The sequence below is a fragment of the Lissotriton helveticus genome, chromosome 3_1, assembly GCF_964261635.1.
Source record: "Lissotriton helveticus chromosome 3_1, aLisHel1.1, whole genome shotgun sequence".
Lineage (NCBI taxonomy): Eukaryota > Metazoa > Chordata > Amphibia > Caudata > Salamandridae > Lissotriton > Lissotriton helveticus.
In genome coordinates, this window is record NC_136061.1 from 358,140,126 (window position 1) to 358,167,678 (window position 27,553).

General features: G+C 47.1%; 1 protein-coding gene across 2 annotated transcripts in view; it reads right to left on the minus strand.

The window, feature by feature from the left end:
* The window catches only part of TAOK1 (TAO kinase 1), a 1,359,031-nt gene that overhangs the window by 142,238 nt on the left and 1,189,240 nt on the right, over window positions 1-27,553 (minus strand). For both annotated transcript variants that reach the window (XM_078680056.1, XM_078680057.1), the window contains exon 18: window positions 7,718-7,930. In XM_078680056.1, coding sequence (XP_078536182.1) covers window positions 7,718-7,930 — 213 coding nt within the window. The remainder of the gene's footprint in view (window positions 1-7,717; window positions 7,931-27,553) is intronic.

Genomic DNA, 27,553 nt, shown 5'->3' on the forward strand with positions numbered 1-27,553 from the left:
GAGAGTGTGCTGAAGAAGGTATAGATTTTAGAGGATGTGGAAGTGGAGAGAAAGGCCTCGTAGGTGAGGAGATGAGTCTTTTTTGGAGGGTATCTCAGGTGTTCCTGAGGTGTCGAATTTCCTCTTTTTAGGTAGTATAGAGGTGACATGTCCAGTAATGGGGTCAGTATGGAGTGTTCGTTGCCTAGGATCTGGTGGATCTGGATGGAACAGTTCTTTGGATCCGTCGTCTTTTTTTGGCACCGAGGACCTTGGCTCCGAGTGGTGTTTTGGCCTGTCTTCTTTAGCCTTAGGAGGTGTTTTTGTGTCCTTTTCCCTAGGGGGAGTTTTCGACCGTGAAGGTTTAGTTTGTTTTTTCAGATCCGAAGGTTTCTTTGATGCCGAAGAATCCAGTACCTTGGGTTTGGGCACCGAAGTTTCTGGTGCTCACGGAACCATTGGTTTATGCTTCAGTGCCGACTATGTTTTTTTGGCACCATGTTGTGGCTGGCTCGATTCCAAGCTGCCTGTAGGCTTTGGATGCTCCGGGCCTGGAGGCGGGGCCTTTGAAGTTTTGTCTGGTTGCCGACCCAGACCCGAAGGTCTGAAGAATTTTTTGAATGGAGTCCTTTCCAAAAGCTGGCGCCGATCGGCCCATGGCGACGACCGGACTCGAAAATGTCTTCGAAACTGGATACGCGTTCAGAGAGATTCGCAATTGAAACAATACTGTCGAGTGATGAGAGTTTTTGCGCGTCGAAGGGGAATCGAACGACATTGACCCGGAGCGCAGCAAATTACATCTGAACCCGATAGCTAAAAAAACACATTCTGAGGATGGAGTCGATGCCCATGCGCACTATCACCCAAGGGAGGAGTCATCTATCTCGTGACTACAAAAGACTTCTTCCAAGACAACAACAAGGTGCAAGGATCCGAGCCCAATACCAGATGGCATGTGTTACAAAAGGGGGGGGTTAAACCCATACAGTCACGGGGACCTGGGCGCTATGTGGTACATATATAAAAGGGTCCCCGTAAGGGTAGTGTATTGTAAGTAACATACACTGAATTAAAATTAAAAGCAATCAAACAAAATTTAGAAAACAATTCTGGATTGGTATATGTGATTTATTACCAAACGCTGCGTGATTGCCGATGGCAATATATGAATTAGAATTGTAATTAGCAAGCCCCAAGAGGGGAAGGGGGAAAGGGAAGGGGGAAAAAAGAAGTGCTCAAGGGAGTGATAAGGACATGGAAAATTAACACAATATAGAAAGGTAACAAATGTATTACAAATTTAGTAACAGTATAAAGATAATTACAGTGCAGATGCCAAAATATAAGGCAAAATTCAAAACATTGTCAATGAATCACATTCAACGGGCACATCTGGATACTAGATGGATCGGGGGTGTGCCGGAATATCAACAAGGAAAACAGTCGACGTTTCGACCCCTAACAGCAGGCTAATAAACCCTGTGAAAGGACTTTAATTAGCCTGCTGTTAGGGGTCGAAACGTCGACTGAATGTTTTGAATTTTGCCTTATATTTTGGCATCTGCACTGTAATTATCTTTATACTGTTACTAAATTTGTAATAAATCACATATACCAATCCAGAATTGTTTTCTAAATTTTGTTTGATTGCTTTTAATTTTAATTCAGTGTATGTTACTTACAATACACTACCCTTACGGGGACCCTTTTATATATGTACCACAATACCAGATGGCAATCTCCAGGTCATACGCCCCAAGCAAGTCCTTTTTGGGTATGAGAAATTAAAAGGAGTAAACACCCGAACCGTGGTATTGTAGTGGAATAGGCTCTATTGCCCCTTTTGAAAGGAGAGACTGAATCTTTTGTTTGAGGAGGTGTAAGTGATCCGGTGATAGTTTGTGTGAACGTGGAGGAATGGTTGGAGGATTGTTGTTGAACTCCAAGCAATAACCCAAATGGATAATTTCCAGTACCCATTTGTCTGTAGTTATGGATTGCCAGACGGGTCGGAAATGTGAAAGACGCTATAGATCAGGATAATTCCCTGCGGGGGAATTAGTACTGCAATCTGTCCAGGGGTCTGCAGGTATTGGTTCATTGTCCCCCTGCCCCATCATCTTGATCTTCAGGTGTATGTGGTGGTGATTGCCAAGGTGAAATTAGTAGTGGTTGAAACTGAGGAGAAGGGGGTAATGGAAGAGGAGGAGAAGGATTAGGACCAACATTTTTTCTTTTTAAATGAATGTGGTAGACCTCTTCCGTCTCAGGTTTGGGTTTTACGGTCACCTTTGTGGTAATATGTCCAGTTGTTGGGTGTATGTATAGCTCCCGCTGTTTCGGATCCGGTTTGGAGAGTGGGGCATCAAAATGTTGCTTTTTGGATGGAATTGGCACTTCCGTCTGTTTTGGTGACGGGGTCTTAGGTGCAGAGGTTTTGAATGCTGCGGACTTCGGATCTGAAGACGTTTTCGGCGAAGGGGGTGGGGCAGAGCTTGTCTTTGACTTCGATCACAAAGGTTTGAGCTCGGTGGTCATTTTCAAAGGGGTCTGTTCGGAGCCAGAAGGCTTTTGGGTATGTTTCGGTGCTGAGCCGGAGGGGGGGGGCATCGGAAACATGTTCTCAGTGCAGACGAGGGTTGGATCGGAGCCTTCTTCTTGGCCTGAGGTGGACTTTGGGGAAAGGGAGGATCTGTACTCACTGTACGCTGCCCTCGCGGGATGTCTTCATCCCCTCGGAGCCGTACTCTGAGATGGAGAACGGATCTTGTTCCTCCTAGACTCCCGTGGCATCTCCGGCCTCTTGTTCCGAATCTTCTCCGAAGAGGTCCTGATTGGAACTTGTGTGTTGGCTCTGCATGTTGTGACGTCGAGCCCGATGGTCGCGAAGCGTTTCCTTCAATCGGAAAGCCTTACACGCGTCGCACTCCTGTTCGCTGAACTCTGGAGAAAAGCACAGGTTACAAAGTTTGTGTGAGTCATTGCACGGAAACTTCGCATGGCACAGAGGGCAGAATTTAAGTAGAGTCCATTCCATCGACTGCACGGAAGACCAACGAGGGTAGGCTGGAGGGCCTTCCACGAGCTACCGATCGAAAGAGGGATTTTCTAGTAAATACCATACACGGAGAATGGGATTACGCGATCGAGGGAAACTGAATTAACAGTGTCGAACCGGAGAGCAACAATTCACGTCCGAACCCGATGACGGAAAACCCTATCTAACTATGGAGTCGATGCCCATGTGCACTATCACCGAAAGGGGGAGTCACCTACCTTGTGACTGGATGGACTTCTTCGAAGACAAGCATTTAAAATGCAATAGGTCTCGCAGCATTAAAGTTTGAGTTATTGGCATTGTGTATGACAATGCGTTGCATAAATATTTTAGCAAACTTTGAATTGGTGAGCAGTGAGAGTGTGTGCAAGAGTATGCTGTTCTTGAAAGCAGTGTGGTAGAGAGTGCAGGAATTTGGATGACCTGAGCAATGTGGATGATGCACCTCACGCACGGGGCTGACACAGTTATTATTCACACAGCTCTGATGATGCACCTCAGGCATGAGCTCACAGCTGTTATTATTTACACAGCTCTAATGATGCACCTCAGGCACGGGCTCACAGCTGTTATTATTCACACAGCTCTGATGATGCACCTCACGCATGGGGCTGACGCAGTTATAATTCACACAGCTCTGATGATGCACCTCAGGTACGGGCTCACAGCTATTATTCACACAGCTCTGATGATGCACCTCACGCACGGGCTCACAGTTGTTATTCACACAGCTCTGATGATGCACCTCACGCACAGGGCTGACGCAGTTTTTATTTTTACAGCTCTGATGCACCTCAGGCACGGGTTCACAGCTGTTATTATTCACACAGCTCTGATGATGCACCTCAGGCACGGGCTCACAGCTGTTATTATTCACACAGCTTTGATGATGCACCTCATGCACGGGCTCACAGCTATTATTCACACAGCTCTGAGGATGCACCTCACGCACGGGGCTGACGCAGTTATTATTCACACAGCTCTGATGATGCACCTCAGGCACGGGGCTGACGGAGTTATTATTCACACAGCTCTGATGGTGCACCTCAGGCACGGGGCTGACGCTGCTATTATTCACACAGCTCTGATGGTGCACCTCACGCACGGGGCTGACGCTGCTATTATTCACACAGCTCTGATGATGCACCTCACGCACGGGGCTGACGCTGTTATTATCATACAGCTCTGATGATGTACCTCAGGCACGGGCTGACGCAGTAATTATTCACACAGCTCTGATGATGCAGCTCGTTCCCACCAGGAGGATGGGTTTCACCCACCCCCCACTGAACTAATCGTGGATGCTAAATAGTACAGATAGAAGTTAGCCATCCCTAGGCCCCCTTCATACAAATCATGCTGACAGATGTATAAGGCTTAACAGGTTCTAAAAACATGCCACAAAAGGGAAATGGCCATGGAATAGCAAAATGATTAAACCACTGTAAGCATCAGATACACAAGTTGAAGGAGAGCAATAAAATGCCTCACTGGAGAGGAAAAGAGTGGGTGCCTAGTGTGCAATGGTTACTGAACATTATATCTGTGTTACATACAAACTGCACAACCCTTCTTCCAGCCAATCGAGTCTCCAAAAATGTACGTAAAGTACACAACTTTAGAGGTTTTTTCAAAGCAGTTTAGAAACATCTGCTCTAAAATTGGGAAACACCCATTACATCGATGTAAATACATCGCGGTGCGACATCGCTTGGTCGTTCACATCGCAGCCTATTAGTCTGCATGGTACAACGGCGCGATGGCATTAACATCGCATGCAATTACAATGCATGCGATGTTAGAATGCCATTACATCGCAAACGAAAATGGGCTAAATGGGCTTGAGACGTGCTGAGACTAGTAAAAACGGACGAATGGTGCAACTTTAAAAATTATGCAAGTTGTTATTATTTTAACAGAAACGAGCGAATGATAACAGCGTGGCCATGCAAAGGCTTTCAAAGCACTGTTTATGCCCCAGCACTCCAGCCAGAAAATAGAGAAGGCCACAAAAAACGAGGGAAACAGAGGAGGAGAAGCGCGCATTGACTGGAATAAGACGCACTCCCACTGAGCCCAGCGCGCCCAGTTAAAGTCACTGCCTGGGGCAGCAGGCACTTGTATAATTCGCAGGATAGATAGGATAGTTGGGAAATAAATGCGCTGGAAAAAAACTATTATTGCCTCTTGACGTCTCTGCCCGACCTTGGCTGGTTTTACCTTCAAAATCCATGTTTCAGAAGTTGGAATGTGGACTAACTTGCAATTAAATTGCATGCAGTGTAAAACACACCGGTAATTCCATGTATTCTTTCCAGCTTCTTTACATGCACAGATTCTGCCGGGTAGTTTCTGGGGTGGGGGATAAGGGCACCAAGAGACCAATCGTTATTTGCTCCCAGCTCGGACCGAGCCAGTGATTCTTTTCTTGCAGCCTGCAGGCACTGCCCCCTAGGAACAGATTTCTGGCACTTCGCTACACAATTGGCAGGCGTAACCATCTTACAAACCTATTTTTAGTTTCTCTGCCACTAAAATATACGCCCAGTAAAATAGTCAGATCACAACACCCCTCCCCTCAACGAAAGACCATAGCCCTCAACAACTTTGAGGAAATCTGACCCTCACAGCGCCTGATATTAAGCATGTTTCTGGCACTGAACCAAGTGTTGCCAGAGTGGAGGCATGATTCACCGAGGCCATTGATTCTCTCATATCACTCAGTCCTGGCTCTGATAAGCGGTTCAACAGAGAACTGTCTTCCATGAAACGAGAAACAGGGTTTGGGAAATGCGTAGGTGCAAGAAAACTAACCAGGCAAGGTACTTTATCTCCAACACACCAGCCTTCGGAATGGGCCGCGTTGAACTACAAACGTTACGTTGGTTACGTCATTTTGTAGTTCAAAGCGGCCCGCCTCATCGGCCGCGAATGAAAAAGAGAAGCAGTGCTGGTGACGCGGGGCTCCCATGCCAGAGGGAGAGCCCCGCGGAGGCTGCAAGACTTTAGAATGACGGTAAGTGGGGCGGGGCGCTTGTATGTATGCGGCGGCTTTGGGGGGGAGGGGGGCCTTGTATGTATGCGGCGGCGGCCGGGGGAGGGGGCTCTTCTATGTATGCGGCGGCGGCCGGGGGAGGCTCTTCTATGTATGCGGCGGCGGCCGGGGGAGGGCTCTTCTATGTATGCGGCGGCGGCCGGGGGAGGGGCTCTTCCATGTATGCGGCGGCGGCGTGGGGGGGGGGTTGAGCGCTTCGATGTATGCCTCGGCGGGGGGGGTGGGGGCTCTGTATGTGTAGGTGCGCTCCTGTGTGTGTGCGGCGGGGGGGTGCCGGTGAGTGCGGGGAAGTAGGGGGGGGTGCGCGCGTGTGTGTGCCTTCCTGCATGTGTGTGTTCAGGGGACGTGCATGGCGCCGTGCTGGGCGTGCGCGCCCACGAGGTCAAATCTCGGCCAGAAAAAGCTCGTGACAGTCTGCTGTCCACATTCCCCCAAAAGTAACTACATAAGTTGTCTCGCATAGACAGCAAAAGCGTCGCTTTTGCTTTCGTCTAGCGAGACCTAAAAAACAACTTGCAAACATCCAGACCCAACACTAGATGACAGGAGTATGCAAAGCATGTGCTCTACAGGTCACATGCCTCAAACAAACTGTTACGCATCAACGGTGTGGAAAAAAGGGAACTGACTTCAGCACGCCAACGAGTTCATCTTATGGCTCTTATGACGTTCCGCGAAGTGGCGTGTGGAGCCGTTCCATTGTGACGTTCTCATCGGCTTGTGAGAGTAGAGAAGAAACGTTTCTGTGGAATGCTGCATATGGGGGTAATTAAAATGGTGAAGAATCCGCAGGCAGATGTATCCATTAGAAATACAGCTTGCCTCCAATTCCGGAGGGTCTTTGGGTGCATCATGGAGCATTTTCAAGATGATTTCGAATCATGTTTTGATCCGAGACACCAAAGAAGACATTGTGCAGTTCTGTAACGGACATCTGCTTTCTGCAGGTGAGGTGCAGTTTGAAGTCTGCGGTCTTTGGAAGGGTATTTGGTCTAGCACACTGTTGGGGGGAAAAAGTTTTGGAGTAAGGTAACGGACCGCCCAAAGGTCAGGAGCAGGGCTCTGGATCCATGTTGAGGAGCACAGGGGGAAAAAAAGGAACCAAAGTCAGCATGCAGAATTAGTGCCTAAGTAGAACTCCAAGCCATTACTTCAGGAGGCAGGACGAGGCCGCAGGGGAGACTGATGGCACCACCTGTCGCAGAATGCAATTACTGGTAGAAATTTCCATATCTAGTCTGGCACTTGAGTAAAGTCAAAAGGTGAGGAATCCGAAGTTAGGAGTATCCATCAGAAATAGTATAGCACATAGAAAGCATCTATGACCCTATACATTTCGACTACACATACGCACCACCCACCACAATATGCTTACTTCTCTATCACTACGTGATGGGATAATCTTTGGGAAAAGCACACAAAATAAACATATAAAAGGTCTGAGAGTCTGTGCAATTAGTCTACAGAGTGTTAAGGACTGTACAACTACCTGTGATGGGTTATTTATTATATAGTTTAAGAGTAATCTTTTCTAGCAAACATTAAAATAGCCTATTGTGGATGTATACTTCAGTCATCTTCATCTGGATGAATCTTGAGGAACTTAAGGGGCTCATACTCACTGCTTGCGTGGAGAGCATTTCATTAATGCTATGATCGTACTGCTCTGCCAGAATAGCCAACTTCCGGGTCTGCTCTTCCTTCAATCTCTTCAGCAGGGCTTTGTGCTCGCTCTTTGCTGTTGTCTCCAGCAGATGGTTTCTAAAAGCTTTGTACTGCCTGGTCTGGATCTTGCATGTGTCCTGGAACTGCTTCTTAATCTGCAACTCTTTAGACTGCAAAGTGAAGAAGTTAGTGCTATACAGACCGCATACAAGAGGTACACTGAAAATTAAATTTCACATTACATTAAACAGAATTGCAATTTAGTTATTCAACATTTCAATAGGAATATGTTACTTACCATGTAAGCATCTATTTGTAGCATGGAGTGCCGTAGATTCATATGCTTAGCATACTCATGCAATCTAGTGTTGGGCTTGGATGTTTACAACTTGCTTTTCTTCAAAGAAGTCTTTTGAGTCATGAAGTAAAGGTGACTCCTCCTAACATCTGTATAGCGCATGGTCATCGGTTCCATTGTTAGATTGTTTTTGGCTCATAGGGTGAGCTTGGTATAGGAGCAGTAGAGAGATAGTAAAGATAAATATCGAAATATATGGTTGAATAAGAATTAATATTTATGAATACTGTGAACCTGAACCATTAGCTTCCGCGAAGGCGGGTAGGTGCATATGACTCCACGTCAATACACACTACGAATAGTTGCTTACAGAATAACATATTCCATTGCAGCATGCGTTGGCCGTAGATACATATGCTTAGCATTGAATGCAGAGCAGTGTTTCCTAAAAGTGGTGACTAGCGAACGGTTTACGTGTGAAACCTGGGCCGATGATCATGAACGTTACCTGCGCCATCTTGCACGATGGTCCCTTTTTGCGTACACATAGGCCGCAGTCAGTTTGATCGACTGCGACCATTTTGTGTTCTGTTGTTCATCCCTGTTTCACCTGCACTGCACCTGTATAACCTTCTGACCGACTTGGTATGTGTGCTAAGGGTCATAATCTAACGGCCATGCCCACGTTTGATGTTAGCTTAAGAACGACATTCTATTGCCGCCGCAAACCTCTGCATTACTTGTTCCTCCCCATCCCTATGCATGTAACCAAAGATTGTAGATACCAAAAGGTCCCGCACTAACCTGGTTTATTGCGCCCCAAAGAATGCACCTCCCGATGGCCAATGGAACTTGTTTTCCTATCAACAGTAAAGGACGTTAAACCCTGACCAGTCTCACATGTTCCCGACCCTGAGGCAAAGGCCAGCTGCCTGATAAACATCATTTGTCCGACTGTTTATGATTGGGAGGGTACGAGCCAACTTGTCCGAAATGTATGGCACCTTGCCTGGGGCAGGGTACCAAGCCTACATGACACCGCTCAAAGATTGTATTGTCGAAACACTGTACAAAAGTAGCCTGTTGAAGAGTTGAAGTTAGAACACCTCCCTGAGAGAGATCCCGGTGTCTGCGGTAGACGTGCTCTCCTCTAGAGTAAATAAACCTCGTTCTTGCCTTCCAGTTTCCAGCGCCTGGCTCGTTATTTTAATAGAATCAAAAGTGAATTAAAGGTGTTAAGCCAAGCAGCTTCGGGGGTCTCAAAGGGGGCTGCTTTTCATCAATTGGCGTCCCAACGTGGGGCCCATCAGCGACTCGCCGGTCCAAGTAGAAGAGGTCCCAACGACGGAGTGAACAACTAACCGATTGGGGTTAACCTGCCTTGAGAGGACCCTCGTCTGGCTGCCGATCAAACTGAACTTCACCAGCTCCGAGCGGACCTCTCTTTCGAGTGACCTGCGGTCCTGACTGGGACCCTAAAGGATTGCTGTATCGATATCGGAGTGAGAGGGCAACCAGGCGCTGGAAGGGGAAGACTAAGAACTGTCCTTCCGGTCCGGGTAAGGTCGTGAAATACGACAAAATTGACTGTCTGATTGTATTGAAATTGCTTGGTCGAATACTAGTATTCCGTTCTTGAAGTTATTGGTAGTAATTGAGACATTCCCTGCTTGCAAACAACGTAGAATAGGAATATTTCCCTCTTTGCAGACGGCGAAGGGCAGGTAGTGCGGACCTTTGTCCACGGCCTATTGAGATATTTGTATTGACCGCTTGTACATCATGCCTGCCTTTTCAAAATTATTTGATTGTTTTGGACCGGACCGTTTGTTAGAAGTCAGTCATCCAGCACCGCCAGAGGGCACCCCTAACAAGGACATGTATGTTAAATATGGAGTAGCCATCGTTGCTTATAGCAAACTGTGGCACAAATACACTAGGAAGGACCGGGTAAATCAGTGGCCACTATCAGTGGCCACTGACAGGATCTTTTGATCTCGCTAAAATAGAAATAGCGCTCCACAGAAAGAAAGCTACGCTAGCTATGCTTCACAGCTTTGGCCTCTGGCGAAAAGAAGCAACAACGAAAGAAAAGAGACGAAGCCAGGCAGGATAAAGAGATGCGAAAGTCTGCTTACCAGACCTGTAAAAGGTTAGAAGGTGAAATAAAAGAAAGGGAAAACGATAAAAATGAACAAGAATATAAAATATCAGGCCAGTACCCTGTTAGAATGCCTTCAACTCTTTACCCCGAGTTACCGGCTAAGCAGAGAATAAATGATGACCTTTTGTTAGGCCCCCCGATCATCTACATGCCACCTCCTTATGCTCCTATTCATCCCGTAGTACAACGCCAAGCACAGCAAGGTACCAACGGAGACGCCACAACCGTTTCCGCTCCAGTCGAGCCACTTGCACCAAGTGCCTCATCAACAAACACATTAGTAGAAATAGGATCAATAGAAAAAGAGTCGCCCAGGGTCCCACGATTAAGTACGCACGAGCGGGCAAACATTGACAAAAAACCCTCATGGAGAGAAGCGAAACGGAAGAGTATGTGACTGCCATATGCAATTTATATGTCGAGAACCACAAACGATTCTTAATTGTGCGCTTCTGTTACTACGCACCTACTGCCTATGAAAAGAAATATCAGGATGTAGGGCCCTGGAGACTAATGACTCTTTACAGAAAAGTTAACATCGGAGACGAAAACGACAACGATGTGGCAGAACTCTTTTCGTCCACGTTAGAAGTATTCCGCCACCTCATAGAACAAGGGCAGATAGATACAGACAGGACATCGAAGCTAGTAAAACCCCCAGTAGAGAAGCTAGATAACATGATGCCGATAAAGGAAGCAGCCCCGTATTGGGTTCCCCCTAGGGGACAAGGGACTAATGACGACATAAATCATCAGGACGCTAAAGGGAGGGTGGTCTACAATTGGGTGTATCAGCCATGGGACAGACAGGACATCGCGTTGGGGTCCACAATAATGACACTTGCTGACATCGACTTGTTCTTCAGGTTATGTTTACCAGCCGATGTGTGGAAGCAGATTAGGAAGGTAGACCTTACAGAATTGCTCGGTCATACCTGGGAACAACTCAGCACATTAGACAAACAGCGGAATCCTGGTAAAAAACGGTTAAAGCTATATTGGACCTCCCTGACAAAATAGTGCAGAAGGTAAAAACACGGATACCGGAGAAAAAGATAGACTGGTCCATATTAACCGCGTGCCGCCAGAAAGCACAAGAGGATGTCTCCGAGTATTTCTCGAGATTCGAAACAGTGTTCTCTGATTACAGTGGACAGGACATGTCCACTGCAACCGGACACCACTTATTCGTGCAAAATTACGTCAAAGAACTGCTGCCGGAGGTATCCCAGAAATTACAGACTAGCGAAAGTAGTTGGGCAGCATCTAAACCGGCGGCCATTCTCCAAATGGCCCAGTACTATGAACATCAGAAAAACGAGAATGACAGGGCTACAGGAAGGAAAAAGAAGGACTTGAAGGAAAGAGTAATGATAGCTCAACTCCAAGGGGTGAATACAGGGAGGGAACAATATAAGGGAGGATACCATCAGAATGTCGCTAGAGTACAGCCGCCTAGAAATGACTCGTTGACACTATATGTACGACGCCAGGACTTAGGACAGGATCAATGCACATTTTGCAAGGAATATGGACATTGGAAATCCCAATGCCCGGCCTCATCAGCAGCTGGTAGGGGCAGAGGGGCAAGGGAAATAGCAAGTGAACAGAAAGGAAGAGGACGTGGGAGAGGGTACGCAAGTGAAGCAAGAGAAGAAAGGCCAGGAAGAGTGAACGCATTTGACCATCCTAGACAGAACCAGTATCAACAGACAGATTACAACAACGCGTATGACTTTGCATAGGACAGCCAGGAGCAAGGGAGAGATCCAGTCGAGCACTGTGTTGATCAGCAAGGCCCTTATGTTACCGCAAAGGTCCTGGGCACAGAGTCGGCATTTTTGGTAGACACGGGAGCAACACGTAGGGTACTATCCAAACGACTGATTCCAAGGGCACCCTTGTCTGGCTCACATGAGACCTCAATGGGATTTGATGGTACGCCCTCCCCCAACCCTTTGTTCAAACTGATTCCTTTCAACCTTGACAGCAATATCGTTGAAACAACATTTCTCCTCTCTTCCAACACCCCAGACGCCATTATGGGTCTCGACCTTCTGAAGCACTTATATGCGACAATCAGGTGCTCGCCAGATGGAGTGCGTGTCATCCTATATGACAACCACCAGCACCATGGAGACAGCCCTTCCCAGCACATGCATCTCATCTCTGAGACTGACACATCCCTACTGGACACTTTACCATCACACTTATGGGCTAGAGCTGATTCGGACGGAGGACGAATGATGATTGAACCAGTACATGTGACAATACGACAAGACGCAATCCTACCAAAGGTACCACAGTACAGAATCTCACCAGAGGGTGAGAAGGCACTGACGGACATCATACACTCTTTGATTGAGGCAGGGGTGGTAGAGGAAGTAGTGAGCAACGTTTGTAACAGCCCCATACTACCGATAATAAAGAGACAGGGAGAGGGAGATGGAAAAGCCTACCGCTTCATCATTGACCTGCAGGAAGTAAACAAAATTGTAGTACCACAGTACCCAGTAGTTTCCGACATCACTACCATTCTGACCTTAATTCCCTCAACTGCTACCACCTTTACCGTAATCGACCTCAAAAATGCGTTCTTCTCCATACCTATTCACAAAGACAGCCGCTATGTATTCGGATTTACCCTAAATTCTCGCTCATATAGATTTTGTAGAGCGGCCCAGGGGTACACAAAGAGCCCGATCATCTATAGCCAAGCGCTTAAAAGACAGTTGGATGCTATACAATTACCAGACGGTGTGACGCTAATACAATATGTAGATGACATCCTTCTAGCAGCAGACACCACACCATTAGCTGTCACAGCCACCATCAAACTGCTCCATTTTCTTGCCAAGAATGGTCACAAGGTCTCCCAAAAGAAATTACAATTTTGTAAATCACAAGTAACCTATCTAGGCCACCTCTTATCCAAAGAAGGGAGAAAACTCAAACCCGACAGAATACAGACAATCCTAGACACTCCTGTCCCAGAAGTCAGAAGCAGGTCCGTTCCTTGATAGGTCTTACCTCCTTGTGACAACAGTGGCTGCCGAACTTCAGCCTCATCGTCAAACCCCTTCTCTCCCTCCTAGCTAAAGACATCTCCTCACCTCTCCCCTGGACCCCTGAATGCCAAACTGCCTTTATAGAGTTACGTGATGCACTCTGTTCGGCCCCTGTCCTAGGAACCCCAGATTACTCCAAACCATTCTCCCTCTACACACACGAGAAGGAGGGATGTGCATTGTCTATCCTAACGCAATCAATTGGTAACAAGCAGCGCCCTTGTGCATATTTCTCTGCCACCCTCGACCCAGTAGCCAGAGCTCTGCCAGCGTGTTTGCGTGCTGTAGCAGCCGCAGCAGTATCAATACGACAAAGCGAAGGAATAGTGCTCTCCAATCCAATCACTGTGTTAGTACCCCATGCGGTTGACACACTCCTGAACCAGACCAAGACCCAACATTTGACTAGCGCCCGACTGACAGGATATGAGCTGACCTTGCTAGCACCACACATCACCCTGAAACGGTGCACCACCCTCAATCCGGCCACATTGTTACCACTTCCCCCAAAAACGATCCTGGTGTGACTCCACTACACGACTGTGTGACACTGACAGATGAACAGGCAAAGAGTAGAGTAGACCTTAGAGACACTGCCTTTTTAGAACCAGACGGAGAACTGTGGGTGGATGGTTCCTGCTTCAAACTCCCTGACGGCACCACCTCAGCCGCGTACGCGGTCACCACAGCCCGAACCATTCTAGAGACAGCCCGCATTACTCAACGCTCTGCCCAGGCAGCGGAACTCATTGCCCTCACACAAGCTAGTATGCCTTTGGGGTAGTTCACCATTTCGGGATCTTATGGAAGGCGAGAGGGTTCCTGACTTCACATGGTACACCCATCATACACGGAGACTTAGTCTCTGCATTGACAGAAGCAGTCCTCCTCCCCAAGAAGCTAGCGGTGATAAAATGCCAAGCACATAAGAAAGTGACTGACCTTATTGGACAGGGAAACGTGCTAGCTGACGTTACTGCCTGAGCCACGGCAGAAGACAGGACTACGACATGAATGTATGTGACCAGGTCACAAGCCGAACAGTGGACGAATGCTAGAACCACTGTAAGAGACATACAGACGACAGGCACGCAGGACGAACTGACTGAGTGGGAAAGGGTGGGACTGAAGGACGAGGAAGATTGATGGAGAACTAAAGATGGGAATAAATGGCTGTTGCCCAATGCCTACTTAATCCCTATATTGACCATGGCACCTTTACCCGTACACATAGGCTCCTCCCCCATGATTGAACTGATCACCAGAGTGTGGCATAATGCCAAGATAACCGAATCTGCCAAACGCCTAGTGCAACAATGTATAGTCTGCCTACAACACAACCCAAGGAAGGGGACCGTAGTACCACGGGGAGGGTTTGGAGTCCCTGACCACCCCTTTGAAGTCCTACAAATGGATTACATCTAACTAGAAAGGTGCCATGGTCTGAAATATGTCCTAGTGGTTGTGTGCGCTTTTAGCAAATGGGTGGAGGCATACCCCACCCGCGACAATACCGCCTTAGCCACTGCAAAGGTATTGCTCAAAGAATTCTTCCCTCGCTATGGCCTTTGTAGAATTTTATGGAGTGATAACGGCCCCCACTTCGTAGCCGAGGTGATACAGAACATCCTGAGAGGGTTGGAGGTAAAACAGAAGTTTCATGCCGTCTTCCACCCCCAATAAGCGGGCCTGGTAGAAAGACACAATGCAACCTTGAAGCTAAAACTGGCCAAAATAGTTGCCACAACCGGGTTAAAATGGCCCGACGCCCTCCTATTGGCATTGCTATCAATGCGCTCCACCCCAACCAAGCACAGACTAACTCCCTATGAAGTAGTCTTCGGCAGGCCTATGAGCATTTGGGCAGCTCCAAAACCAACCTTGATTAATGATGTCCCGGATATACTAATGTCCATCTATTTGTATAAACTAACGAACGAGCTAACACTTATCCACCAACAGGTGCAGCAAGCCTTGCCAGATGTATCAAGGGGCCCAGGACATGAGAAAGTCCGGTGACCATGTCCTCGTGAAGAACTTCCAGAGGACCAAGAGTCTGGAGCCGAGGTGGACGGGCCCCTGGCAAGTCTTGATCACCATCCGAACTGCCCTTCGAAGGAAGGGAAGCGAAATAGGCTGCATGCCCACCACTGCAAGAAAATCCCTCCGACACTGGCAACCTGCGAAGAGGTGGAGGTGCTCGAGGAAGTTCTATCGAAAGACCGACCAGCTCTGAGCTGCTATCCACAAGAAGACACACTGCAACTCACAGAAGTTCCTGACCCCACGGTGCCGTCCAAGAAGGGGTACAACCTGAGATCAACGAAAGGAGGGTGCTCCGACAACCAGGCCACTCACTGAGTAGAAAACCTCAGATCAGTAGCACAGCCAACGCTACCAGGGTAAAACGCTAGACAAAGTCTGTGGTCCTGCCAGTCACTGAGCCCCCTTGAAGATGATGGAAGATATCGATCACCGGAAGAACAATCGCAAAGCCTCCAAGACCGTCAACTTGCAAGGCACAAAGACAATTGCACTTGCGGCAGCATTTCTCACCTGTCTCCTGCTAATGATCACAGTCTGAATCGTTGGAAGAGAATGCTCCTGCACACAGAACAGTGTTTCCCACCTTGCAACCTACCACCCAGAAAGAACATTATCTGATATCACTGTCGCCTCACCTCCGAGAGCGGCGCAAAGAATTTTGGAACAACTCTTTTGTACATCTGTTGCACCAGCACAGTCTTGCCACTAATGCCACCAACTGTTGGGTCTGTGGACTGCTACCACATGCCACTGAACGATCTATCCCATTCATCCCTTCACCCTTTTCTGTTCATGGATCTTGCCTTGCCTGGATGATGCTCCTCCAAGAAAGTTACAGAGACAATGCCACTTCCGGAGAAACAATTGCTCGTTTCTACACTGAGTTCTGGCTGAACAGAACAGGAAGAACAGCAGCTCCTTTCTGTCCTCACTCCACCAATGCGACATTCCCAATAAATGTCCCTTCCAAAGAGCAAGTGGAGATCCAAGTTTTCAACAATCCTGTCAGAACCACCCTTTCCTACCTCAAGAAAAGAACCGCTGCAACGCTGACCGTGGCCCTGTCTGTGATGAATGTCTCGGGCCTTGTGTGCATCAAAGGCCGTGGGACTAAAAATGTGGGACACAGCACGTGCAATATCACAAGGACTCTGAACACTGCCGACCCTCCAGCATTTGTGGCCTCACCCAACATGTACTTTGTCTGCGGAACCAAGGCCTACACCTGGCTCCCACAGGGCTGGGGAGGCGCATGCTACATCGCCTTTGTCCTACCACCAACCTACACGGCCCCTGCAGAGCATCATCGAGAAAGGCGTTCCAAAGACACTGACCAAGCAGACTGTGCTGCATCACAATTCCTCGACGCAGCGAAAGGACTCGTTCCACTATGGAGACCAATGGCAAACAGCTGAGCCATCAGGCACCTGACTCAGGCAGTTGAATCTGCCCTGAACATCACGGCTGGCATCCTCACCAACAACACTGCCAAGCTTCAGGCAGTCCGTCTGGTGGCCCTACAGAATCGCATGGTCCTGGACGTGGTACTAGCAGACCGTGGAGGAGCATGCTACATCATCGGTGCCAGCTGTTGCACATACGTCCTTGACACTTCACCTTCTGTTTATGAAGCTATTTAACATCTCCACAGACTGTCTTTGGAAATCCATCAAGGAACAGAGACTTGGACACTTGGAAATTGGCTTTGGGGCATCTTAAGGGAGTGGGGTTGGAAGTTATTAATGATCCTCTTGATCCCAGTACTGGCAATATGTGTTTTTTGTTTATGTGTACACTGCATACCGCCTCTGTGTTCCCTTTTTATAAGCACCTTGCGCCCTAAGACTATGGGCACTCAGCTGACAAAAATTAGAGTACTATATGAACAAGAGATACAGGACCTTATGGGGATCGAAATAAACTGACAAGCTGGCTAGTCATGTTCAAAGGGCGGACTGTGAAACCTGGGCCGATAACCATGAACATTACCTGCACCATCTTGCCCGATGATCCCTTTTTCCATCATGCATCCATCCACCCATCCATCATGCATCCACCCATCCATCACCCATCCATCCACCACCCACACACCACCAGCCCCGCACCCCTTCCCAGCTTGCTTTTTTTGAAAGCAGAATTCAACCTCTTGGCACAGACAAAGCAGGCTTAAGCGTTCAGAACGCACAATTAGTTAAATCAGAAATCCACCTTTTGTCATGCATAATTAGTTAACATTTGATGTCATGCATAATTAGTTTACATTTCATCGTCCGTAGCGTATTTCATTTTGAAATCAGAATTCCACCTTGCGTATTTCATCGTCCGTAAATTCAACCTCTTGGCATATTTAAATTTTAAATCATTGCACCTTGCGTATTTCATCGTCCGTAAATTCAACCTCTTGGCATATTTAATTTTTAAATCAGAAATCCACCTCTTGTTGCATTTTGTTTACCTCTCATGTGGTATTTTGTTTTGTTTACATTTCATGTCATGCATAATTCATTTCGAAATCAGATTTCTTTCATCGTCCGTAGCTTGTCATGCATAATTAGTTTACAGCGTATTTTATTTTGTTTATATTTCATGTGGTATTTCATTTTGTTTACAGTTCATGTCATGCATAATTCATTTCATGTCATGCATAATTCATTTCGAAATCAGAATTCCACCTAGCGTATTTCATCGTCCGTAGCGTTGTAATCGCATGCGATGTTAATGGCATTGCGCCGTTGTCGCATGCGTAGTGAATGCATGCGATGCCATCATTTCTGCGATGTAAAAGTTGCGGTGCGATGGCACCACGATGTGTTGACATCGATGTCATGGGTGTTTCCCGTGAACCATGCTTACTGAGCCCATGTTGGGGTAGATTAGAATTTGTGTGGGGGATGTTTGCGTTAGCTTCTGAACCACATAAGGAATGAGTGGGAGAGGAGGAAAAGCATACACAAATATCTCTGACTAGTTGATCCATAAGGCATTGGCTTTGGATTGCGGGTGAGGAAACCTTGAGACAAAGCTTTGGTATTTTGCTTTCTGAAGTGTGGTAAAGAGGTCTATTTCCAGGACTCCTCACCATTGGAAGTATGAGTGGAGTAGTGCAGTAATGATTTTCCACTCATACTCGCTCCTGCATTCTGCTGAGCATATTTGTGAAGTCGCTGCCCAATCCAGGTAGGTATTCTTCGATGAGGTGACTACCGTAGGTGCTCTGCTATGCGGGAGAACGCTATGTAATGTGTGCCCTCCCTGATTTTTAATGTAGCACACAGCGTTCATGTTGTCTTTATGAACTAGCACTACTTTGTAGCGAAGATGCTGTTGAAAGGTTTTGAGAGCTAACTGAATTATAGAAGCTCTAGGTGACTGATGTGTAGAAATTTCTTCAGTGAGATGCTGCATATGTGCTCCCCCCCCCATCCTTGTAAGTTGGCGTCTGTTGTAATGATGACCTGCGGGATAGGGGATTTGAAAGGCAGACCTTGCAACAAATTGTTGCTGACCCACCAAAGCAGAGAGCAAGGAGTCGCTGGCCCTATCAACACTAGATCTTCTATATGCCCCTTCGCTTGGGACCATTGAGACTGTAGGCATTGCTGTAGAGGGTGCATGTGCAGTTGTGCATATGGCACTATGGAGATACATGAGGCCATCATGCCCAAGAGGCTCATTACTGTTGTGACTGCTATGTGACGATTTGGATGAAAAAGAGACAAAGAAAGTTGTACCTTTAGTGCTCTTGCAGGATTGGGATAGGATTTTGCTGTGGTAGAGTTTGGGTTTTTCTGAGAAACGGCTGCATTTGTAAGGGTTGTAGGTGGGATTTTGTAATATTGAGTGTAAATCCCAGCTTTTCTAGCAGTTTGATAACCTTTAGTGTCCAGCAAATATTGTTGGTTTGCACTCTTGATCAGCCAATTGTCCAGGTATAGGAACATGTGTGTACCATAGTGAAGCACTTTGTGAATGCCCTTGGTGCAGTAGTTACTCTGAATGGTAAACAGTTTGAACTGATAATGGTAACCACTTACTTGAAAACAGATGTAGTGCTGATGGGCTGGATGTATTGGTATTTAAAAATCGGCCTCTTTGAGATTAATGGCGGTCATGAATTCTCCTTGCTGTTACAAGTGCACACAGATTAACAAATGGAGAGGCCACAAAAGAAATATGTTCAGAGGAGGACCCATAAAAGTGCCAGAAGGTATAACTCAAAACCCTACGAGAAACCCATAGTATACCATGACTATGGAGGAGAAAGAAGAACAATACTTACTTACCTGTTATCTGTGGTTCTCCAGTATTGGTGTCTTTCATAGATTCACATGCCTGAATCATTCCCCTTCGTCGAAGTGGGAGTCCCACGGTACATAAAAAAGCAATAATTATGCACATAATAACCAAAAACCGTGGTAACATAAAACCAGGAAGTAGCCCAAAGCTACAAGGAAAAAACGTCCACATCTATGACTATCCTAGTCATTATACATAGTCCAAACTGCAGCCAATCAGGTGACAGCACCCACCAGAATGTTCTCCTCAGAGGCTCAGGCACTCAGATTTTCTCGCATAAGAGAGTAACCAAGAGATAAGAGCATAAACAGCCTCTGAGTGGAGGTGGGCGGGTTGCATGTGAATTTATGAAATACATTAATACTGGAGAACCACAGATTACAGGTAAGTAACTATTGTTCTTCTTTAGTATTGGGGTGTCTTTCATAGATTTACATGCCTGAATCAGAGTAGATAGCAGTATCCAAATAATGCTTGGAAGACGCTATTTGTAACAAACATATGTATACAAAACATTATGCAATAACACACTAATAATGCTACAATTATGCATACATACATGTATGCTTGCAAATACAGGGCAATGTTATTATATGAATATATATATACCAACACAGTCCTGAATCCTCGGACGCCTGAGACAGGTACAGACCACAAACGACCTCCAAACGTTCAATTAGTGCATGAATCTTTTATTCCATAATGGCGTTCGTCACAGGCAGCCTTGATCATATATATATATATATATAAATATTTTTTTATTGAGTATTTTTTACATATATACATATACAACATACGACAGATAACATATACACTTCATGGCGATTGTACGTGCAGGGATGAAAGCCCGTGCGTCATAGTGTTTTGTTGTCGAGACTTCAGTTCGAAACATGAACTTGAGCATCCCTGCCCTTCATCCGACCGATATGTCCTGATATCTTGGATTTTGTTAGGGTTGTTCTTATTTTGAGGAAGTTCTAGAGTTCTATATCTGGTAGGTTATGTTGTGTTTTTAGCATGCTGAAGGTGAAGGGGCTTCCCCCTTCCTCCAGCTGTGCTGGGTATGAGATCCCTACTCTTTTCCAAGAGACTATGTCTAGGGGTTTCCTTCTATATTTAATTCTAGAGTTTGCCCATAATGATTCCCAGTTAGAGTTTTTAACGCTGTGTTGCAATTTGCGATCTACCACAAGCAGGGTTTGTCTGGTGTTTTTAAGTATTAGGCTATTTTTAAGTGCCTGTTTGTTTGCGGTGAGAAGTGTTATTGGTTCGGTGTAGTTTAGTATGGCTTTCTCAATCTCGAGCCAGACCGGCTTGTAGTCTTGGTTAGGCAGGACCCAGTAAACTCCCTGTCTCACTATAAATGCCGTTTGAAATGTTCTGTGTAGGAGAGTAGGTTCTGCTTCCTATGGTCACCCCCACTTTTTGCTTTTGCTTCTCTGGTTTTCGACTTAGATGTGGCTGTAGGCGTGCTAATCAGACCCACAGCCCAGATGCACTCTCTCTAAATTTACACCATGTGCTCTAGGTACATCCACAATTAGGAATTGGTTCACCTTATCAGCCCCTGTACAAGTGTACCGTAGGTGCCCAGGGCATATGTGTAACCAAGGCCTACCAGGGGCTACAGCATGTATTATGCCACCCCTGGCTGGCCACTCAAATAGACACAACTGGCTGATCACTCAGCTGGGGCAAGGCTGTGTAATCACCCCTTGCTTAGGTATAGTATTCCTATATCTACCCTTATATATAGACACACAGTAACCTATAAGTCACTCCTATGGCAGGCCTTAACAATCCTGGAGGCAGAGTGCTTGGTTATGTGTGAGATGGTGCTCTAGCATGAGCTGAGCCTGTCTGCAGCTTTCGGAACCATGTCCTTATAGCTGTTCTATGATATTGCTATACCATATACTCTTAAGTGCATTATGAACCTTGCGGTTAAATGCTAACTTTGGTTTGGCTTTATCCAAACATGTCGTGTAAAGTGTCATATGCTTTGGAATACTACCCCCTCGCCAATTCTGGCGATGGGGGTAGCATTCCACCCTTCTAGAGGGAGAAGACATGTTGTTGCTGACTATCCCGGTTAAAGTTAACCAGAGCCCCAGCATCACAAAATGGACGCTGCTGCCACCGACACAAGTCTGACCTACTGCTGCTGGGAGTCCTTCCAGTCACGGAGGTTTGGACAATAGGTTTCCTGCCTGGAGAGGTGCGCGCACCACCCCAGACAGGACTTTGTGTATTGGGACAGGGAGGGCTGAATAGAATGAAACACTGCCTGAAGCACACTAGGTGCTCCATGCATACCCCAGTTCAAACCGGTTGCTGGGGCACTCCAGCCCCAGCTCTGGCGCGAAACTGGACAAAGGAGAGGGGGTGTAACCACCCCCCTTCCTGGTCCCACCCAGAGGAGGGACCTAGAAAGTAATCCAGCCCCTTTTAGTTGTATAAAGGTAGGAGCTGAGACTTTAGATTAATCCTGAACCAAAACTTGACACGAAACTCTGGACCTTCGACATTCTGCTAAAGCTGAAGACTGAAGAATCTCCCTTGTGGCCAAGGAGTGACCACCCTGGGTAACCAGGCACCACCCAGCAAATCAACGGCTTGCTTTGTCGACGTTCCCGTAGGAACCCGAGCACAGAGCCTGACTAGACCCAGACTTCCAGACCTCTCTGACACTCTCTTCACAACTGCAGCATAGCTGGGATCCGTGGAGGCGACGAGACACGTGGGACCAGATATCTTGGAAAGCCTGTAACTTGCTAACTGTGCAGCGCCTGAGGCATCCTCGAAGCTGTGCCCTGGGGATTGAGAAACCCCGAACCCGAGCTCCACCTGCACCGAAGATCAGCCCTCCACGAGTTCTGCGTGGGGCCCTTCTGCTTGTGTTCTGCTCGCGCGTTGTCCGGTTGCTGGCCCGTTGGCTAGTAGCCTCTGTGATGACAATCCTTTTGAATCACATCGCTGGTCTGGTTGCTCCAGACTGGCCCTTGCTTCCCTGCAAAGGTGAAGCCCCTCAGACCTTGCTGGTCTGCACCAGAAGCCTTTGTTGTATCCTGCGTGGGTTGCCTTTGCCAAGGCTTGTTGACTCCAATCCGGAAGTCAACCCCTCCATTTGCGAGATCCTTCGTGGGACAGTTCTTCTCAAGCACCTGGTCGTTGTCGACGCCTCCTGGTCCACGTGGCTGCCAAGACAAGCTTCAAGACAGCACCTGATTGCTCCTCGACGTCGTCTGGTTCCTTCCTGGTTCCACCCGGTCACTGGCTAGTGACCCAGACTCTGTCCCCTCTACTTTCAGGTCCTCTTCATCCTCGATCCACCCGGACATCTTCCTCCTGGTCGCCTGCAGCATCTTTCTTCGAGGCTCCATAGGCCTCAACGACGAAACCAGACACATCTTCACACCTATGCACCCGCCGTCCGTGGGTGAGGTAACGAGAGTACTTCGGTGCTCCCAAGGGTATTGACTATCCAAGTGTCTAAGTCTCTAGTTGTTTCCTCCTAGCTAAACCGGAAGTGTCCTAAATCCTTCTAAATCTAACTTCCCATTGACTTTGCATTGACTCACGCGTGTGTGTAAGACACTGCACGCGCCGCCTGTCGGCCTCCTACTCCTAAACTATTGTTCAAATAGTGTAGCCCTAGCGATTCCCTAGCCCCTTCCTTTTCTCGTGACGTGGTACTTATACCACTTTTTAATATATGGTTTGCTTCGCCCCTAGGGCCTAACCGTAAATTGTGCAACTTAACGTATTCTGACTAAGTATCTTGTTATGTGCTTTGGCCTCTGATCTCATAAAGAGTTCAGAGGAGTGTGTTAGTAAATAAATACATATATATTTTATATATATCCTGTGTGGTGTCCTTTCATTTGATATTCAAGGGGTTACATATGGTAAAACATCTGGCTTTACACGCCCTCAAGAGTCTTTTAGCCTAAGACTGTTCTGTCCACGCTACCACTAGGATAGCTGGTTTATAAGGTTGACTTACAACCATCACCATAAGGGTTGTTTGGACTGGTGCAAGGTGATCACTAGAATAGTGAACACCATATACCAGGCCAACTTCTCACATTCTGAAGTCTGCCAGATTTAGACCACCTAGTTTTTTCCCTAGCCTTAGTTTTTTCAGGCTTATTCTTGGTTTTTTGTCTTGCCAAAGGAATTTGTTTTACGGAGGAAGTCATCTGTAAGGGTGAGGGGGATCATTCCCGCCAGGTAGTTGATCACCTGGGTGATCATCATCTTTATTGTACCTATACTCGCGGTGCTTATGCCCTTCTTCGAACTGAACACCTCTCTGATACATCCCCCACTCCCTCCCCCACTAGCCTTTCCAACAGGATCTCAATCAACCTCCCCTCACCTGTCCCCACCTACACCTCCCACTCGCCTCGTGCGACAACACCGCAGAGGGAGAATTCGCCATTAGGGGGCTTCCCTCACCCCTCCCGCACACCGGCCCAGATCTCCCGCCAGCCTGCCCTACTGACCAACCCTCCTCCTCCCCCCTTCATGCGAACCTTGAGCCACACTCTGATCCTGCCTCCAAACTCGGGGCAATTAACCTTGAACTGCTAACTCTCAAAACTGCCACACAAACTCATTTTGGCCACCGAAGAGCTAGCCCTTGATCTCTCTCCCAACATGTTCATTCTCGAGATCCCCCATCGCTCTTCGACCATGCCAACACTTGAGAGCCCACAGACGATCCCCCCGAATCCCTCCACCCAAAATTCCAACACCACCCCCTACCCTAACGCCCCTTCTAGAACAGTCAGATACTTTAATCCTTATCCAGAACCTGATATTCGCTCCCTCCTCCTCGAATACACCTCCCCCTCTTCGAATATCTCTAGCCCTGCTGTATGCTCCCGTACAGCCCCACTAATTGCACCTAAATCAACACTCACTAACCATGATACTGCGGATCCCATACGATCCATCACCCCTAACCCCCTTAGAGCGCCCAGACCCAATGCCAACGCCATAAACTTCAGTAACCTTCTGCAGATCCCCACTTCATAACCTGCACCCACTGACGCCATGCACAAATCACACCTGAAATGCATGCTACTTAACTGCAAATCAGCGGTGAAACATGCCACTGACCTTGCCGATCTTATCCTAGCCCAAAATTTGGACCTCCTTATACTCACAGAAACATGGCTCGACGACTCCTCTGGCCCTATGCTTGACCTATTAGTCCCTCCTAGTCACATCATTATCAGACTCGACCGAGTTAAGAAACTAGGAGGTGGCATTGCTTGTATCTTCCGCAACTCTCTCACAGCAAAACAATCCCACTCAGCTAATCTCTCCTCTTGTCAATACCTTTCCATAGATATCACCAGCACACACAGAGCCTTCACATCTTCTATCACCCCCAGGTGATAACTTCCAACTAATCGAACAAGTTATGGAAACCATCTCCTCCAACATGGGGCGTCCCTCCCCCCAGATCTTCCTAGTTCACTTCAATCTCCGCTGGAATAATCAATCCCCTTGATCAGGTTGCTACAACCCTTACAAACTTCCTTACCGACCTTTCTTTCACTCAATTTTGCGACAGCCCCACTCACAACCTAGGCTCAACACTGGATCTCATCATCTCCAACCTCAACTCCATTGTTCTCGAATACATTCTCCCCTGTGACTGATCTGACCATCACTTTATCAACTTCCTGATTCCGGAAAGGTGGAACCACAAATCTGCGCAACCACTCAAACTTAAACACTGGAAAAGACGGCTCCATAACACTAGCGTTAATGAGCTCATAGATCGCTGCAATCTCTCGCTTTCGCCTCCATTTAACATGTCTGACGTCCATGGCTTCACCGACCACTATTACAACGCCATGCTATCTGTCCTGAATGATACGGCCCCTCTTCAACTAAAAAGAATATCCATAAAAGACTCCAAACCTTGGTTCAATGAAAGTCTAAATGAGGTCCGACGCAATCTCAGACTAGCTGAATCCACGGATCGGCTATACGCTCTAAGATCCCAAAGAAGCAGATACAACAAACTTATTAAAACGGTGAAAGCCAATTTCTTCAAGCACCAACTTGACTCAGCCAAAAACCGCCTGAAACGTCTTTTTGAGCTCATTAAATCACAATCCAACAACACCTCCACCCAATCTCAGCACACCACTCTCCCACAACCAAACTGTGATGCGATGGCTGAATTCTTCCTTGTAAAGATGAATAAAATCGAATCAGACCTTAGGTCTGTTGCACTCACCCTCTCTCCCTCGCCTGATACCGAGGTCTCCACACCCTTGCCTCTGGATGTCTCACTCAAAAACAATGCCACTTGGTCTCATTTCACTCCCCTCAATGACAGCACCATCCTCAACATTTTCTCTACCCTTAAACCCTCAAATCACTTCAATGACCCTCTCCCCGCTAACTTCTTTAAAAAAGTGATAGGCTCGCTAGCACCTCTTTGATCAAAAATCATCAACGCCTCACTTCTTCAAGGTGAGATCCCGAACTGTCTGAAGGCAGGCCTAGTGCTACCGATTCTAAAAAAACCCTTGGCTGACCCTACTGACCTGAACAACTACTGCCCAATCACAAACATAACGACCCTGGCGAAACGTCTGAAGAAATGCGTTCACGAACAACTACGCAAACACATTGAGCAATTACAGCTTCTCGACCAATTCCAATCCGGTTTCCGCACTGGGCACAGCACTGAAACGGGCATCACACACATTGTGGACGATGCTCTCACTTTACTTGACCAAAATGAAACCTGCCTTTTAATCCTACTCGATCTATCATCGGCTTTTGACACTGTCAAACATGACAATTTACTCTTCCTTTTAGAACGCAGAATGGGGCTCTCTGGCACGGTCCTTAAATGGTTTGCCTCTTTCCTCAACAACTGATCACAAAGGGTTAAACGCAACCAGTCTCTCTCCAACCCGAGTCCCTGCACTCTGGGTGTTCCCCAGGGCTCCTCCCTCTCCCCCACTCTCTTCAACCTCTTCCTTGAACCACTGACTGTTATCCTTAAAGACTTCAACATCCAATATCACATGTATGCAGACGACACCCAACTATACATGAAAATTTCCTCCCTTGATGAAATCAAATCTCTCAATGGAACCCTTCTCTAAACCCTTAACTGGCTTACCTCCAACCATCTCAAATTAAACGCCCTCATTTCACCCTCTAAGAAAACCCCCCACTGTTTTGATATTTCTCGGTAACCTCACCGCCCTCAACTGCACTCCGCACATCGTCAACTCCACTAAATCACTGGGAGTTGTGCTAGACAAAAAACATGCAAGATCATATCAGATCATCAACCAAAGGAGCGAACTTTCAACTCTGCATCCTAAGGAAACTCAAACCCCTATCTTCCCCAGGATGACTTTAAATCGGCAGTGCAAGCACTTGTCATTTCCAGACTAGAATACGGCAATGCGACTCTTTGGGATATGCCTAAAAATCAGCTTAGCACCCATCAGAGCATCTCTAAATCTAAATCACATCTCTCCGGACCTCAAATCGCTCAATTGGCTTCCCTTTGAAGCCAGGATACAACTTAAGATCGCTTGTTTGCCCCATAGAGCATTACATTTCAACACCCCTATCTACCTGACAAACAAACTGGATCTTTCGGGTGGCTCCAGATCCACAAGGAGTACTGGCACTCTGCTGCTCAAGCCCAGAAATTTAAGAAGCTTAAAACGTACAAATGTTCATTCTCTGGCATCGCCCCGAGAATCTGTAACTCCCTCCCAGTGGATACAAGATGAATTCCCTCTACTCTTGCCTTCAAAAGGGAAGTCAAAAATCTACTTTTGAACAAACTGCTCTAATGTACTATGTGCTGAACTGAACTTGCTGCTGGGCTCATATTGCCTCCAATTGATTGTTCATTTTAACT